The 16,735-nt window shown below is 52.1% G+C and overlaps 1 protein-coding gene across 4 annotated transcripts in view; it reads left to right on the forward strand.

Annotated features, from left to right (window-relative positions):
• The window catches only part of Triobp (TRIO and F-actin binding protein), a 63,360-nt gene that overhangs the window by 43,795 nt on the left and 2,830 nt on the right, over positions 1-16,735 (forward strand). For 2 of the 4 annotated variants that reach the window (NM_001409036.1, NM_001395663.1), the window contains 7 exon segments: positions 6,535-6,682; positions 8,023-8,125; positions 8,561-8,720; positions 8,797-8,910; positions 10,487-10,573; positions 11,210-11,370; positions 11,897-12,569. In NM_001409036.1, the coding sequence (NP_001395965.1) occupies positions 6,535-6,682; positions 8,023-8,125; positions 8,561-8,720; positions 8,797-8,910; positions 10,487-10,573; positions 11,210-11,368 (771 nt within the window). In that variant the 3' untranslated portion in view covers positions 11,369-11,370; positions 11,897-12,569. 4 annotated transcript variants of the gene reach the window in all.

A 16,735-nucleotide genomic window follows, 5' to 3' on the forward strand; every position in this document is an offset into this window, starting at 1 on the left:
CTACACATCATGTTGTTTAATCTCCCCACAGCTGGTGGGCATGATCACTGTGCCCATTTTACAGACAAGGCCACTGAGCTCTGAGAGGGTATGTGACCTGCCCGAGGTTGCCCAGCCTGCAGGTGTCAGAGGTGGGATTTAAGAATGGGTCCAGCTGACTGCAGAGCCTGTGTGTGAGTCCCCGTGTGACTGGTCTGCACTTGGACCTCTTCCTTGCATCACTGTGGGGAAGTGGGGACCCAGTGGTCCTGGGAGTCACTCCTAATACAGGGAGAGGCTTTCCCTGCCCACCAAGGATGTCCACAGGACTTGGGAGCCTCCAGTTTGCCCTTAGGAGTTTGCCTGAGACAGCAGTTCTCAATGAGGGAGGGTGACTTTCTCCCTCTAGGGCAACCTTGTCTGCCCCTGGGAAATGACTTAGTCCCCTGGGGACATTTGTCTGTGTCTGGGGAAGATTTTGATTCTCACAACTGGATAACTAGCTCACCAGAAAAAAAAAAAATGTGTGTGTGTGCTCATATTTATTATAACTTATAAAAGGTTGTTTACTATATAATGTACAAATAAAGTCTACAATCCTTTTATTGTGAATTCCATACAGAAATGGATTTCCTCGGACGGCTTTAATGATTTCTCCATACTCTTGTGGCCACAGCTGATTAACAGTTACGGGCAGTTCTCAGACGTGTATTGGTTGATATTTTTATACTAATGAGTAGCTTTTCAAGATCAACGTTGTAAGCAAATCTTTGTGGAACTGAACAACAGCTTTCTGTCGAGACCGAGAACATTCTAGTTAGAATAGTTCACCTTTGTGTATTCTGTACAGAAGTAATTGTAGACATGATACAGCGAGAGGCTCCATCTGCGTTCCTAGCATGTTCCCGTCACTTCCAGACAACGTGGAAGGCAGTAACTGAGTCTCAGGATGGGACGTGGAGCAGTTTCCATGGTGTGAGCCTCCCCGTGCGGTGGACCAGCGCTGCTGTGTAGGCTTCCTGCTGTCTGGGTGCAGTAGCCATAAGCAAAACCAAGGCCACACACAATAGAAATGCTTTGCTTTACAGAGGTGGGACGTCAGCCATGACGTCTCTGTCTTCCTTACTTCTGTGTTGTGGTAAAGTATCCTGATACAGGCGCCTCAAGGGAGAGAGGGTTTCTTTGGGTTCAGGCAGGGTCCGTGGTAGGATGGCATGGTCACGGGAGTCAGCCGCCACATCACACCCATGGCCAGGACATAGAGATGAAGGTGCCCAGCTGCTCTTCCTCCATGCAGAATGGGACCCGGGGACAGGGGCAGGAAGTTGGTACATCTCTCCTGTATGGCGGTCTCTCCACCTCAGTTAAACTTCAGGAGACAGTTCCTCACAGACATGGCCAGAGCCTAGCCATAAATAATTTCTCACAGGCGTGTCCGGAGGCTTGTTGCCTAGGTGATTCATGGTCTGTCTAGGTGATAACTGACGCTGATGCATTTAAGTTTTCCAAAGTAGGTTTGCTTAGCAGCAGAGTCATGGTTCTGACTAATCGGATCGTCTACACCATACATACCAGTGCCAAGAGGAGGAGAGAATGCTGGGATGGGAGGAGGGGCACAGACTGAGCTCCTAGTGGCGAGTGGGTGGGGACATTGCGACGGCAGGTGGCAGGCTAACTGGTGCCTACAGTGGAACCTCCAAGAACAAGCTGGAGTTTGTCTCCTGCAGATGTTGGGAGTTCTCCAGTGACACACCAGGATCTCCTGGAGTGCAGTGATCAGAAGAGGACAAGGCCCAAGCTTGAGGAGCTAGGGCAGGCTGACTGAGAATAGATTGGCCGAGGTCAAAGGGAGATTTGGAACCCTGGTGACTGGGGCCTGGGAGGGCAGGGGAGCCCTGGCAGTCCTGGGGCTGGGCTGCTACATTAGCAGGGTCTAGCTGTTGCTGAGTTGTGGGGACAGGGGGTAGCTGAAGGGGCAAAAGTCTGGGTGACTGGTGAGGAGGCTATCCTGGGGTTACCTGAGCTAAGGGAGGGTGGAAGTGGGGACAGTGTTGTCAGGTCCTGTCATGGGTGGTTTCCAACCTGGGGTCCCTGAGTGGACTTCGGAGATCCTCTCTGGGAGGGTTGGTTCTCTGGGATCAGAGCAGCTGTATGTGTTCCCTTTTCTATTAGAGCAGGCTTTAGACTTCATTTAAGAAAAACCCTGTTTTACTCAGCTGAAATTTTAGAGGCACTCACTACAGTAGCTCCCAAGGATGCCCAGAAGTTTGGTGTGATCGTTGAGCTGTAGGCAGACCTGGAGCCTTGCATTCCGCTCCTCTTCTGCCCCACTAGGCACCTCAAACCTGCCAGTGCTCCATCTGCATAAGTTGGCACAGGCTCAGGGCAGGTGAGACTGAGGTGCTAAAAGATGAAGTGGAGGGACTCGGGGAAACAGTGAAGGCGGGACAGCAGACACTAGAGAGAAGAGGAAGCTTATAAGTCCCATGTCCCTTGGCACAGGAGATGGTGGTTGGAAACTCAGCTGATCCTGGAGAGGTGACCACTGGGAAGCAATTCTTCAGCCTGTTCTCTCAGGCTGAGTGGGTGGCCCTCTTGCAGGGCTAAAGGACTCAGAACAGGGGCTTCAACACTGGGCCTACTTGCAGCCCTGAAGTAGCTATAGGAGAAGGGCTCTATCTTGATGTCATAGCAGAGAGGTGGCCAGTGTCAGGACATCTTTATTTTTTTTTAATTTATTTATTCTTTTATGCTATAAGTATACTGTAGCTGTCTTCAGACACACCAGAAGAAGGCATTAAATCCCATTGCAGAGGGTTGTGAGCCACCATGTGGTTGCTGGGAATTGAACTCAGGACCTCTGGAAGAGCAGTCAGTGCTCTTAACCGATGAACCATCTCTCCAGCCCCCAGGACATCTTGAGCACTAAGAAAGGCAGGTCGAAGTTGCCACCTGGCTTGCCCTCACCCCCTTGTGAGGCCTCTCTGGTGGAGGCTGAAGCTCACAGGTGAAGCAGCATGGTAGAGCACAGTCAGCTCATCTCTACTCCCTAGGTGACCTACAGGGAGAGGACAGGGGCAAAGGCCCGGCAGGACAGGTGACCCCCCCACACACACACACTCACACACACTCACACACACACACACACTCAGAACATCGGGACCCAGCCTTTTACATCTACAAGTCTCAGGAGTAGCTGCCCAAGAAGTGGGTGGAGGTCTCAGGGGGAACTACTCCTTCATGTGCCCTTCCGTGTCTCAGCTTCTTCCTGGCCCTGCCCTTTTTAGTGACCTCATACTTGTTTCTTTCTTCTTTTTTCTCTGTGCATGTGGTATGTTCTTGTGTGTGCATGTGTGTACTCACCTGTGTATGCAGGTGAAAGCCAGAAGTTAACTTTTTTTATTTTTTGTTTGCTTGGTTTTGGTTGCTTGGTTTTTGTTTTGTTTGTTTTTACAGACGGAGACTCTGTGTAGCCCAGGCTTCCCTACTACTCACCTGCCTTGCCTCCTGAGTGCTAGGATTAAAGGCATGTGCCACCACACCGGGCCTCTTTATTTTTATTTATGTGTAAGTGTACATGTCCATGTGTGAGCATGTGTACGTGTGTGTATGTGTGAGCATGCGTGTGAATGTATATCTTGTATATGTGGATACCCACCAAGGTCAGAAAAGAGCTTCAGATCCCCTGGAACTTAACAAGGGGTTGAGCCACTGACTTGGGTGCTGAGACGCTCTCTAGACATCCCCTCTTCTTTTCTTTTTGGGACCGAGTTTCACTATGTAGCCTTGTCTGGCCTGCAACTTGGTACGTAGACTAGTCTGGCCTCAAACTCACCTCTGCCTCCCAAGTACTGGGATTAAAAAAGTGTACCGCCATGCCAACTACACATTACGTTTTTCAGACAGGGTCTCTCACTGAACCTAGAGCTCGCTGCGAGCTGGGGGTCTGCCTGATTCATTCCCTGTAGCACCGTGGTTACTACTGTGCTGTTAGGGATCAGGACCCAGGTCCTGAGCCACAGAAAGTAGTTTACCCACTCCCCACTCTGCCATCTCTCGACATCTCTTCAGCCTCCAACCCTTTTTTTAATCATACAAGAAACAGCCCAGCAGGAAAGCACATACCTTTAATCCCAGCACTTAGGAGACAGAGGCAGAGGCAGGCAGATCTCCATGAGTTCAAGGTCAGCCTGGTCTAGTGAGTTTCAGGGCAGCCAGAGATATGTAATGAGATCCTGATTCAAAAAAACCAAGAAATTAATAAGTAAATTACATAAGAACATGTTTTTTAGTTTTTTTTTAAGCAGGGGTGTGTGTGTGTGTGTGTGTGTGTGTGTGTGTGTGTGTGTGTGTGCGTGCGTGTAGTTCTGGCTGTCCTGGATCTAGCTCTCTGTGGACCAGGCTGGCCTTGAATTCACAGAGATCTACCTGCCTCTGCCCTCAGAGTTTGAGTCCTGGGATTATAGGTATGGTCGTGCATCATCCCAGCATTTGGGAAACTGTAGCAGGATCCTCCATGCAAGGCCAGCTTAGCTAGAGGCTAAGGTCTTTAAAAAAAAAAACAAAAAACAAAAAAAAAAAAAAAAAAAAACACAAGATCACAGGATGGGCCTGGGCTTTTCTTTAGTACTAGAACATTTACCTCGGATGCTCAAATCTCGAGGTTCCACTGCAAAATCTATCTAAATCAAAAGGTTGGAAATAAGCTCACAAGTGCCATTAATGACTCAGTGGGTAAAGTTACTTGCCTCCCAGCCCGGTGACCCGAGTTCCACCCCAGGAAATAGAGAACCTTTGACTTCCATATGTGCATGGTGGCGTGCACGGACCCCAGCCCTGTGCATGCCTCTCCCACCATTGCCTTGTCTGGATCAGCTTTCTGTGGCCAAGGGGACCAGTCAGCACCAACAGCTGACTTGATGGCAGACTTGCTGAAGTCCTTACGGGCTGGGGAGCGGGTGTGAGCTGGACACCACTTTTTGGTAGGCCGCAGGCGGGCTCATGGGATCCGCGTCTTTGCTGTGCCTGCTTTCCCAGCTCATGTTCCCTTCCTTCCTTTCAAGGCCTTTCCCTCACTGTTGCTCTCTGCCCTTGTCCCCTGGGCTGTCCTCAAACATCCCTCAGGCCTCCACACTGTCTAGGACAAACTTCTGCTTCTAGAGCCAGCTGGTCAGAAGCCCTAGTTCCTTTGTTCGTGGAGTGAGATGGTCTCAGGTCATATATGGATATCTTTGGAGGGCTGCTATTCTGCGTGCCACAATAGCCTTCCAGCGTTTTCTGTGTTTCTGCATACCTAGACCAGGGCAGGCAGTGGCCTGTTTTGCACCCCTTAGTATTGTCAGGAGTCAGCTTTCATTCCACAGCAGTCCACGTGGCATCCCTGGCCTCCAACAGCCTCCTATTGTGCTTCGCGGTTTAGAGCCCATCACTGAATCAAGGGTCTCCTGGTGAGCATGTCGGTTACCTTCAGATTTCATACCCCAACTTTCAGTGGGAACCCTCTTGTCCCCATCCGTGGGATGCTCCTAGGAGTCAACCTGCCCAAGCAAGGGCTAGAGTGGTAGAAATGCACTGATGCCTGAAATCCCTTGGGAGGCTGAGGCAGAAATGCTGAGAGTTCAAAGCCAGTCTGGCTACATAGCCAGACCCTCTCCCAAACAGATGGTGATGGCTGGGCAGTGGTGGCACACACCTTTAATCCCACCACTCAGGAGGCAGAGACAGGGGGATCTGTGGTTTCCTGGACAGCCTGGGCTAGATAGAGAAATCTTCCCTCAAAAACAAAACAAACAAAAAGATGATGACGGTGATAACCTCAGCTGCCCGTCCACATTCGTCATAGTAGACATGGGTCTAACTGCTTACTATCTGGCCTACAAAACCATTTGCATGCTATGAGCAGTTCCAGCTCATTTACTAAGCCCCTGCCACGTGACCTACCCTGGTCTGTACCCCAGGCCTAAGCTGGGTCAGGTGTATGGTGTCACCAGGCTATTATGTTCCTGAAGAAGCAAGACCTGGGGAGGCAGGGTAGAGGCAGAACTAGGAGAGGTGTTTAAGATGGTCTGTGGGGGAAAGCGAGCGACCCAGGAGAGCATTCCTATCGCAGGCAGAGGTTTCTAAATTGTTGTTATCGAGGGGGTGGGCGGACACACGCATGCCAGAGCATGCATGTTGCACTCCGAAGACAGCTTCGTGCAGTCATTTCTCTCCTTCCGTTCTTGAGCCTGCTCTGGGGATTGAACTGCAGGCTTATACCTGATGAGCCCTTTCACTATCCCAAGAGCTGGTTTCTTAACTATGAGGTTATTTGGCAGTACCAGGCCAGGCAGAGATGGGACTGTGGGAGCCAGACTTAGTCCTGCAAATGGAGAGTAGCTGCAGGGCTTGAGGCTGAAGAGGGACTGGTGAAGTCTGTGAGTGAGGAGAGCTGGGCGGAGGAGGGGAGCAGGTATGGAATCCTGGTGTAGCATTTCAGAGCATGGAAATGAGCCAGGCTCCAGACAAGCCTACAGGGGTCACCACCTCATGACCTCCCTGGCCTCTGGCCCACAGGAAGCCTGTGAGCGCAGCCTGGCAGAGATGGAGTCCTCACACCAGCAGGTGATGGAGCAGCTGCAGCGGCACCATGAGCGAGAGCTGCAGAGGCTGCAGCAGGAGAAGGAGTGGCTACTGGCTGAGGAGACGGCAGCCACGGCCTCAGGTGAGGACCCAGGATGGCCACGGGCAGCGCCTGATGCCTCCTTGTTTGAACTGGGAAGCCCCTTAAGGACATGGGGGAAGGATCCAGTAGCAGTGGAAGCCCCAGAAGTAATCTGCGGTCCAGCTTACAAAGGGGAAAGTGAAGCAGTAAAAGACCCTCCCCTCCCCTTCCTCCCATGGGCTGTGACTTCTCTTCCTTTGGTTCTGTCAACATTGTGAAGGCAGAGGGGAGAGACACCGGTCAGCCACACACTTCTGGTAGAATATCCCCCACCTAGGTACTAGGATCAGACCCTGGGATGCTCAAGAAGTGGTTGTGAGCCTTGCTGTAGCCCACATATTCGCGGCACCGAGTGTTTATGGTGTGCAGCGAGTGAGGAAGCTGGACCTCAGAGAGGTTAGTGGCCTGTCCCAGATGGCACAGCTCAGAAATGGCAGAGCTGCAAAGCTGGCCTCTGAACTGCCCACTTCCCAAGCCAGAAACAGGAAACCCCTGAGACAGACAAACTACCTCCTCCTCTGTCCGTTGCTCACCTGCTGTGTGCCTGGAACATCCTGGGCAGCCCCTCTGGTCATGAATGGGGTCATGTGACCTGGAGCTTGCATCCTGCTGATAACGTCTAAATATTCCCTGTGCTCAGGTCCACTTGGTCCTGCCAAGCCTTGGCTGTGCTCACATTTTAGGGCAGGCCCGCCCAGCAGGCAGCCTAGAGACGCTGCCCCTCCCCAGCAGGATGCAGGCATCGCCCACTGGTCTGCACCAAAGTCTCTGCAGTGAACTTTAGATTGCCCTGTGCAGTATGGGAAAAATATTGGGTTCTTGGGAGCTCACCGTTAGAAACAGCCCACAGGAGCCAGTGTTGGGGCCTTATTCACTGTGTTAGGCCTTACTTAGCACCCTCTGGTGAGGAGAAGCTATAGTTAAGCACCTCCAGGAAGGGTCCTGAGGCAGAGCCATTGAGTCACCCACACAGCATCACACAGGTTTGTGGTGATGGGGTAGCGAGCTGCAGAGCTTGCTATCTGGATCACAGGCAGGGCAGGGCAGATGGGCTGTGACGGATGGTCCTCCAGACAATGCAGAGATGGTGTGAGGCACTGTGCGAGGCTAGCCAGAAACCACTAATAGAAGATACTGACATATCACCCCAGGAGAGCCCTTCACAAAGAATTACCTCAAGAAGGACCCAGAAAGGTTGACCAACTCACACAAGGCCACTGGGTGCAGGACACAGCTTTGACCGTGTTCTTTGCACACCTCTGGCCCTGTCTGCACCAGTACAAACGGAATTGTGATGACCCCCTTCCAACTTGTCCTCTGCCTGTCTGTCCTGCTCCTAGCCATTGAAGCCATGAAGAAGGCTTATCAAGAAGAGCTAAGCCGGGAGCTGAGCAAAACACGGAGTCTCCAGCAGGGCCCAGATAGCCTTCGGAAGCAACACCAGTAAGATGGCGGCAGGGTGGGGCGGGGCCTGGGTGTGGGTGTGGCTCGGAGCCAGGAGCACTAGCCTGACAGATGTGCCTGGGGCTTTGCTGAGGGCCTTGGCAGAGACCACATGGGTCTTCAGTGCCCAGGGCCTAGCCTCTATGCCCCTTCAGTGTCTCCCAGAGCTGCAGTGTTGTTCTTGACCTCTAGGAAAGTCTCCCTGCCCCAACAAAGTTGTGGGTACTGGGGCTGTGGTAGTGTGAGAGGTAGCTCCTGAGCTCATCCTGTCAGCGGACACCCCTACGGGCCAGAGTGCTACCAGCCCACAGCCAGTATAGGCTGAGTTCAAAACCCTGATGTATCTAAAACCAGTAATGTCGAGATGTGACTCCAGGCCAAGTGGTGGCAAGAGAGCCCACATGGTTCATCTCTGCCCCATCCCCTGCTGGCTAGGTTGGACATGGAGGCGCTGAAACAGGAGCTGCAGGTGCTGTCTGAGAGGTACTCGCAGAAGTGCCTGGAGATCGGGGCCCTGACAAGGCAGGCGGAGGAGCGAGAGCACACCCTGCGTTGCTGCCAGCAGGAGGGCCAGGAGCTGCTGCGCCACAACCAGGTAGACTGGCCCCCAGCAGGCTCTGAGTAGGCCAAACGGGCCTGGGGTCTCCGCCCTGACTGCCCTATCCTCTCAGGAGCTGCACTCCCACCTGTCTGAGGAGATCGACCGTCTGCGCAGTTTCATTGCCTCTCAGGGCACAGGCAACAGCTGTGGGCGCAGCAATGAGAGGAGCTCCTGTGAGCTGGAGGTAAACCTTCCCTTCTCCTCCTCCTGTGTGCCAGGCAACCCCTGGCTCAAAGGACTTGTGCGGCAGCTCTCTAGAATACTGGGTGTCTCCCGAAGGTGTCACTCAAAACTCTGCGGTCTTCCAGGCTAAGCCTTCTAGCCTTTGACCCGGGCCTGGCATCTGCCTGCTGAGTGACCTGCTCAGTCTCTGCCTCTGTGAATAAACAGCTAGCGTGCTGGGCACGGTATGTACAGCTGAAGTCCCAGGACTCCAGAGGCAAAGGCAGAGGCAGGCAGATCTCTGTGAGTTCAAGGACAGTCTGGTCTATATAGCAAGTTCCAGGACAGCCAGACTACATAGAGAAACTCTTGTCTCAAGGAATAAAGATTTATTTATTTATGGGGTTGGGGATTTAGCTCAGTGGTAGAGCGCTTGCCTAGCAAGCGGAAGGCCCTGGGTTCGGTCCCCAGCTCCGAAAAAAAGAAAAAAAAAAAGATTTATTTATTTATTTATTTATTTTATTTATGTGAGTACAGAGACATACCTGAAGAGGGCATCAGATCCCATTACAGATGGTCGTGAGCCACTGTGTGGTTGCTGGGAATTGAACTCAGGACCTCTGGAAGAGCAGTCAGTGCTCTTAACCGCTGTTTTCAACTATATCCCTAGCATCTAGTCTCAAGGAATAAATAGATAAAATTAAGGGGGCGCAGGCTGCTGGTGCTCTGTATATGGGGCATTGAAGGTAGAACGTGTGTGTGTTTCCAGGATCACCCAGCTTTTGTTTCATTTATTAGCAAAGATCTCAACATTCCTAGTGCTGTGACCCTGGAGTACAGTTCCTCATGCTGTGGTGACCCCCCAACCATAGAATTATTTTTGTTGCTACTTGATAACTGTAATGTTGCTACTGTTATGAATCATAATGTAAATATATGATATGCAGGATGGTCTTAGGCAGCGTGTGAAAAGGTCGTTTAACTCCCCAAAGGGGTCTCGACCCATAGTTGAGAGCCATTGATACAAGACTCGTTTCTGTGCCCAGAGGCTCTAAACCCTTTGTTCCCTTATCAGCCATCAAACCCATTAGTCAAGCACTGTTACTGTCTGCTTTAAACCAGTGGAGAAACCTAGAGGAGTTGATGGCCTTTTGAAAGGTCACATAGCTATCTGTGTGGGAGCTGGGGCTGGAACAGGGCAGTAGATTGCTAGTCTGAAGTTTAGGGACTTTCCTGCCAGGCTGAGTTTATGTCCGCCACGTGTAAATAGTGCTACTCCTTAGAGTTCAGAGAGCTCAGGGAGTAGGCCCACCACTGTCATACGGCTACTGTTCACAGTGGAGCCACAGTACAGCCTGTGCCAGGGACTGCGTCAGGCCATGCTGAGGGAGCAGGGAGAGACCTACGTACCTTATAGGAGGGGCGAGAGTGAGGAAGAGGAAAGCAGAGGCAGTGGCCTGGGGGAGTAGACTGTGGCTTGCAGGGGCTTTCACTGCTGTGCACGGAGGCTTGAGTCTGCGAAGTCCCAGGCTGCAGGGAAATGGATCTGGATAGCCTTGGCCTCTGGTCCTGCCTCAGCCCAGCACACGTGTCCCTAGGTGCTGCTGCGAGTGAAGGAGAATGAACTCCAGTACCTGAAAAAGGAGGTGCAGTGTCTCCGGGACGAACTCCAGGTGATACAGAAGGTAGGCAGCGCCAGCCTTGGGTTAGGTGAGCACCAGGTGCTGGCCTGGGCCAGCTGCCATTGGCCATGGCCTCGCCTTAGGCCTTCCACTGCCCCACTACACACAAGCATGAGAAGGGAGGGCTGTGACTCATCCAAGGCCATGCCTGGTTTTAGTCATTCAAGGTCATTTGTTACTGTTGAGCACCTAGCAGGTGCTGGGGTTAGACTTGAAAACAGAACAGAACTCTCCCAGCCTGGCTGTGGGTTGATTCCAAGTGTTGCTAGCAATCGGGAAACCTACCCAGTTCTGTACAGCCTGTCTGGCCACCCTTGATGTATTCCTGCCTTCATCTAGCTGTGAATATATGGTGACTCTGAGAGTGTGAGCCAGGGCCACTCTGGCTGTACTTGGGAGAATAGGCAGAGAGAACTCAGTAAAAGACCAGAGCCCCTGACATGCACTCCTTGTGACCCTGGCAAAGGCTTCACCTCCCCAGGCCCTGGCTGCCACCCATCTCATGGGCAAGGAAGGACAATGAAATCCCCATCACTGGGGGAACCTGGCCTTCTACGCGACCAGCAGGGGCCAAAGTGGGTATGTGGCAGGGAGTGGGTGTGGTGGGCTCCAGCCCTCAGTGTTCCTCTGTGGCCCTAGGACAAGCGCTTCACGGGAAAGTACCAGGACGTGTATGTGGAGCTGAACCACATCAAGACTCGGTCAGAGCGTGAGATCGAGCAGCTGAAGGAGCACCTGCGCCTGGCCATGGCTGCCCTGCAGGAGAAGGAGGCTGTAAGGAACAGCTTGGCTGAGTAGAGGTGGGTGAGGACCCTGCAGTGCAGCTTGATGGTCATTTGTGTGCAGCTTGTGGACCAGCACATCCCTTCCCTGGCTCATTTCTCTGACTGCCAGTGACATTGTTGTGCTAGCTACAAAGGGTTGTTATGGCCATAAGACTGTCCGGGTCTGCTCTGTCAGCCTGTACGTGTTTGTCCCCAGGTGATGACACATGGCTAGGTTGGTATCCCGAAGGCCTGCATCTTAGCCATTGTCATGACCACTTCCCTAGTAGTCTGACCCTCCACAGGCTGGTGGTGGCCCCTGGCACATTCCAAACTTGCTTCACGCTGCAGTCAGCACTGACTAAAGAAGCCCTTCCTTCCGGTTTGACACAGCCTGTCTACCTTCCCTTCCTGAAAAGCCACTTGAGTCAGGCCGCTCTAGGCTGTGTGTACAGTGCAGAAGTATGGGTCTGGCCCAGCCTTGAGGGCAGCAGTCACGGCAGTCTCGCTCACACACTTTGGCCCACACTGGCAGTGCTCAGTGCTTACTCTTACCTTTCAGGTCCCTGTGGTTCCCATCAGCTGAGGACCCTCCAGCCCCAGGGGACCAGCCACCCTCCTTCTCTGGCAGAAGTCAGAAGCCAAGCTTTCTCCCCACCCTGGGTCACATGTGCACTCACACCACACACACACACACACACACACACACACACACACACACACACACACATGTACACATATATGCACAGACACACCCTGCGGATCTGAGCTCGTCCCTTGCACAGGGTCTTACCTTGCACCTTCTTCAGGATTTTATATGTGAAGAGATTTTTATATAGATTTTTTTCCGCCTTTTTTTTTCTAAAACATTTGAACTTTTTAAAAAGGCAGTTCTCAATGACGTGTGCCTCAAGCACTGGCTCCTGTTCCTCTCTGATCCCTGGCATGGCCCTCCTTCCGACCCTGGTTTCTCACAAAGGCCCAAGCAGGGTCAGGGTGATTGACCAGAGAGAGAAGGCAGGGAGCAGCCCTCTCTTCCTGCCCTACCTCTACTAACCACTTCCTGCCCTGGCCTCTGGACATGGGGACCAGGGGGCAGAGGGAGGAGCCAGTAGCTGTCCCCATAGTTCCACTCCTCTGAGGGGTGCTGAGTGAGGACCACCAGTGCCACCCATGAAGACGCTTCTCCTCTGTTCCATGAGTCATCCTAACTTAATAAAACCTTCCGGCAACTATGGCTTTGTGGATGCTGGGCAGGGTGGGAAGTGGCAACCAGATTGTTAAAAGTGGCTTCTGTGTCCCACTGTAGCTGAAGCAGAGTCTGTATGCTTCTGAGGCCCGAGCTGACCCCAGTTTATCCCCTGAGCCTGAGACCTAGACATTTGAGTGACGTGAAGGTTAGCAGCAGCAGTAGCAGCCTCAGAACCCAGGCTCCACCCTCATGGCAATCAGAAATTGCACTCTGACCTGGTTCTCTGGTGAAACACCAGTGGCCCCGCCTCAGACTCATTAACTCATCGACTCATTGGCTGAGGAGTTGCAAAGAGGGCTAGTGCCAAGTCTGTCCTCCCCAACCTCCTCCCCATGCACCTCAGTTCGCCTCTCCAGAATATGGGTGTTTCCCATCATTCCCTGCACTGGGCTGAGACTATGCCCAGAGAGTCTCTTCCCCTAGGGAAAAGTAGGAGTGGGAATGGCAGATGCGACCATCATGGCAGGCTGTACCTGTGGTCACTTTCCCAAGATACAGAAACCATATTGGGTTGAGTCCCAGGAATCCCACAGAAGACATTGGCTCAGCCTGCTGCTGGTTTTAGAGCAGCTTCAAGATCAGTTTTCCCAAATGGAAAACTCAAAAAAGGGCCTTCTGAAGCAGAACCACCAGCAAGAGGAATTGCTCTGTGAACATCAATGGTGTGTTTTGGAAAAGACACAGCCCTGCCTCGTAGAGTATAGCAGTGTCTCTCTATATCCTTCCCTGTGATTGGTTTGTGAATGGCAGGCAGTTCCACCAATGAGATACCAGAGAAGAGATGCTGGCCATCTGTGGATGGTAGCTCCAGCACCACACACTCCTCCCTCCCCAGTTCTAGACTAGCTCAAAAGACCGAGTGTTAGCCAAGACGGAGGTGCCAGGGATTGTCATGCTCGGGGCAGAAGCATACTTGGCACACAGTGGGGAGTTTTTTGGCAGTTTCTTTCTGAGACATCTCCCTTCTGACCCAGCCCCTCCCTTCCTGTACAGGCACATAGAGCATCAAGGCCAGCCTTTGCACAACTAGCCCTATTCAAGGTTGCCCAAACCTTACCTGTCAGTCAATGACAGAAGTGTCTGGGGGTGTGGCTTAGTTGGTGCACTGGGTCCCATCCATAACCCCGAGTAAGCTAGGGGCCGTGGTACACATCTGTTAATCCTAGCACTTGAGAGATGGAAGCATGAAGATCAGAGGTTCAAAGTCTCACCCTCGGCTCCATAGCAAGCTCCAGGACCCAATTCCCTGCGCCCAACCAAAGGACAACTGTGGTATAGTTGTATATGGTAATATAATATGACAATAAACCATAGTCACTATATGCAAAAGTACAGGTAAATCATCCAGACTTAATGGTGTAGTAGAAGCCATAGAAATCACATGTGGAGGAGTTCATTCACACGAAGGAGGAGGAGTTCACATGAAGTTCAAAGGCAAGGCCTTGAGCTGGGGACGGAGGGACACTACCTGGCAGTGGGCATAGGGATCTCGAGGTTGCAGCTGTGTACTGCCTCAGTCTGGGTGGTGGTGTCAGGGCACACACCCGTGTAAGAGGTACCGAGCTGCACATGTCTGCATTTTACTGGGTACAAATCTCGTTAGTAAACTTTTTAAAAACTATTTTTTAACATGTGTGTGTGTGTGTGTGTGTGTGTGTGTGTGTGTGTGTGTGTGTGTGCGTGCGCGCGCGCGTGCGCGCGCGCACATGCATTTTGCCTGCATGCAGTTTGGGTGCCTGGTCCTCACAGAAGAGGGAGCTGGATCCCCTGGAACTGGACTTACAGATGGTCCAGTTGTGAGCTGCCATCAGGGTGCCAGGAATTGAACCCAGGTCCTCTGGGAGAGTAGCCAGTGCTCTGAGCAATCTCTTTGGCCCAGTAAACTCACTTTCAAAAGAACAAACCAGGTTTCCAGCAGGTGTCAGGTGAGCTACCTTGGGAGAGGAGCTCAGTCCCCTTCATCATTGGCCATTCGGTCTGTTTGTGGCCTCTAGCCATTGCTCTGTCAGTAGCCTGAACTCCCTTGTACTCCACTACTGCCTCCGGAACTCACTTCCCTCTCGGGCCTTGGTTTCTTCATCTGTTAAATAGGACAGTAATCCCTCCCCTCCAGAAGGCTTGGAGTACTGAACCACAAACATTCAGTCATCTATTGCTTTGTCCACCCTCCTGGACTTACGGTGGGCCTGGACCAGTCTCCTGGGCCTTTCCTGCAGCTCTGTCAGGTGGTGGTCAAAGTGCAGGTCACCCGACGTTCCCTGTGGATGTGCGTGATAGCTTCTTCCTTCACAGGTCTGCCACCTTACTAAGATGTCTGCTCCTCTACAGCTCTCCTCATGGTTCCTGAATATCCTGAGTGGTCCTAAGACATCTGTAGTCTGACTCCCTTCCTGCTGGCTGATTCCGATAAGAAGGGTTTCAGATGCAGAATCCATGGAGTTTATGAGCAGCACTTGGATGCTGTGACATCACTTCCCCTTGTTAATCAAAAACAAGTTAGGGCTAGTCCAGGTTCAAGGGGACAGGACAGTAGCTGGACCTGATCACCAGAGGTGGATCCTTCAGACCAGATCTCTTCCCAGCCTCCTGTTCCTCTACTAAGGTGGGATTCTTTGCAGGGCGTTCTTTAGGGTCTTCTTTTTTTTAAAAAAAAAATTTATTCATTTATTATATGTAAGTACACTGTAGCTGTCTTCAGACACCAGAAGAGGGCATCGGATCTCTTTACAGATGGTTGTGAGCCACCATGTGGTTGCTGGGAATTGAACTCAGGACCTCTGGAAGAGCAGTCGGTGCTCTTAACCGCTGAGCCATCTCTCCAGCCCCCTCTTTAGGGTCTTCTATAGCTGGGTGTTTCTTTGTTCTGACCTTGACCATTTTCCATTACTTGCTTGCATGCATCTAACACACTGATCTATCCCTACCCCGTTTTCAGGAACTCGGGGAACCCCTGTCCCAAGGTTTACCTGCAGGGTGTCGGCTCTCTAACCCAGTGGTTCTCAATCTGTGGGTCATGACCCCTTTCATGGGGAGGGGTCTCATATCTGCTATTCTGCACATCAGATGTTTACATTACCATTCATACCAGTAGCATAATTAATTGTGAAGTAGCAACGAAAATAATATTATGGTTGGAGGTCATCAACATGAGGAACTGTATTAAAGGGCTGCAGCATCAGGAAGGTTGAGAACCAATGACCTGGGCTTTAACTCCTCCTTGTCCTGGGAGCCACCTTCTGGATGAGGCCCCATGAAGCCAGCCTTCCATCCTGAGGCTGCCTTGGCCTATGAAGAAGGTTCGGAAGTTAGAGGCAATCAGCTCATCCAAAAAGCCACCATCAGGGTTGGGGATTTGGCTTGGTAAAAGCGTGGTAGAGCGCTTGCCTAGGAAGCGCAAGGTCCTGGGTTCAATCCCCAGTTCCGAAAAAAAGAAAAAAAAAAAAAAAACCAGCTGGGGAGATCAGGGAGGCTTCTTGGTGAAAGAGGCTCTGGAGCTGAGCAGGAATTAGCCAGGCCAGGGGTTGGAAATGGGTCTGCCTCTGAGCATGGCGTTCAAGGCTGAGTCTGAAGAGATTCTCATCCTAGGAATGTGCTGCTACTATAGCTGGAGCTCCATCTGTGGAGGGGCAGCAGATGAGGCTGGAGCGGGGAAAGTGGGGCCACTGCCCTGAATGAGCTTCAGGAGTTGAGGAGCCTCAGGGGTACATCAAACATCCTGGCTCAGGACAGAAGTCTGGGTAAAGATGCTGGAGCCTGGAGCCCGGTCAGCACAGAAATGCTAGTTAAGGCGTCAGCCCAGGAGTGGGACACAGAGAAGCTCCAGGCACACCAGGTATCAGGTATCAGGGAACACGCAGGCTCCCTGCAGCCAGAGTGGGGAGCAGGTGGCCAGCTAAATGGCCACAGAGGGCTCTTGGGTTGGCCCCAGGGTTGTTTCCAGCCCATCCCCTGTACCCCAAGCTTCTTGCCTGAGGGCCTTCCTTGAAGTGACAGTTTCTATTATCAGAGGTCGGCCTCTCCCTCTCTGTGCTTCCCTGGAGTTCTCCAGTCCTCCTCCCTTCCACAGCGACTCTGCAACCTTACTCTTGGCTTCTGAGGAGGAGGACTCTTGTCCCTGACCTATGGGAATGAAGATGCTCTGAAGAGACA

The sequence above is a fragment of the Rattus norvegicus genome, chromosome 7 (assembly GCF_021556685.1).
Source record: "Rattus norvegicus strain SHRSP/BbbUtx chromosome 7, alternate assembly SHRSP_T2T, whole genome shotgun sequence".
Lineage (NCBI taxonomy): Eukaryota > Metazoa > Chordata > Mammalia > Rodentia > Muridae > Rattus > Rattus norvegicus.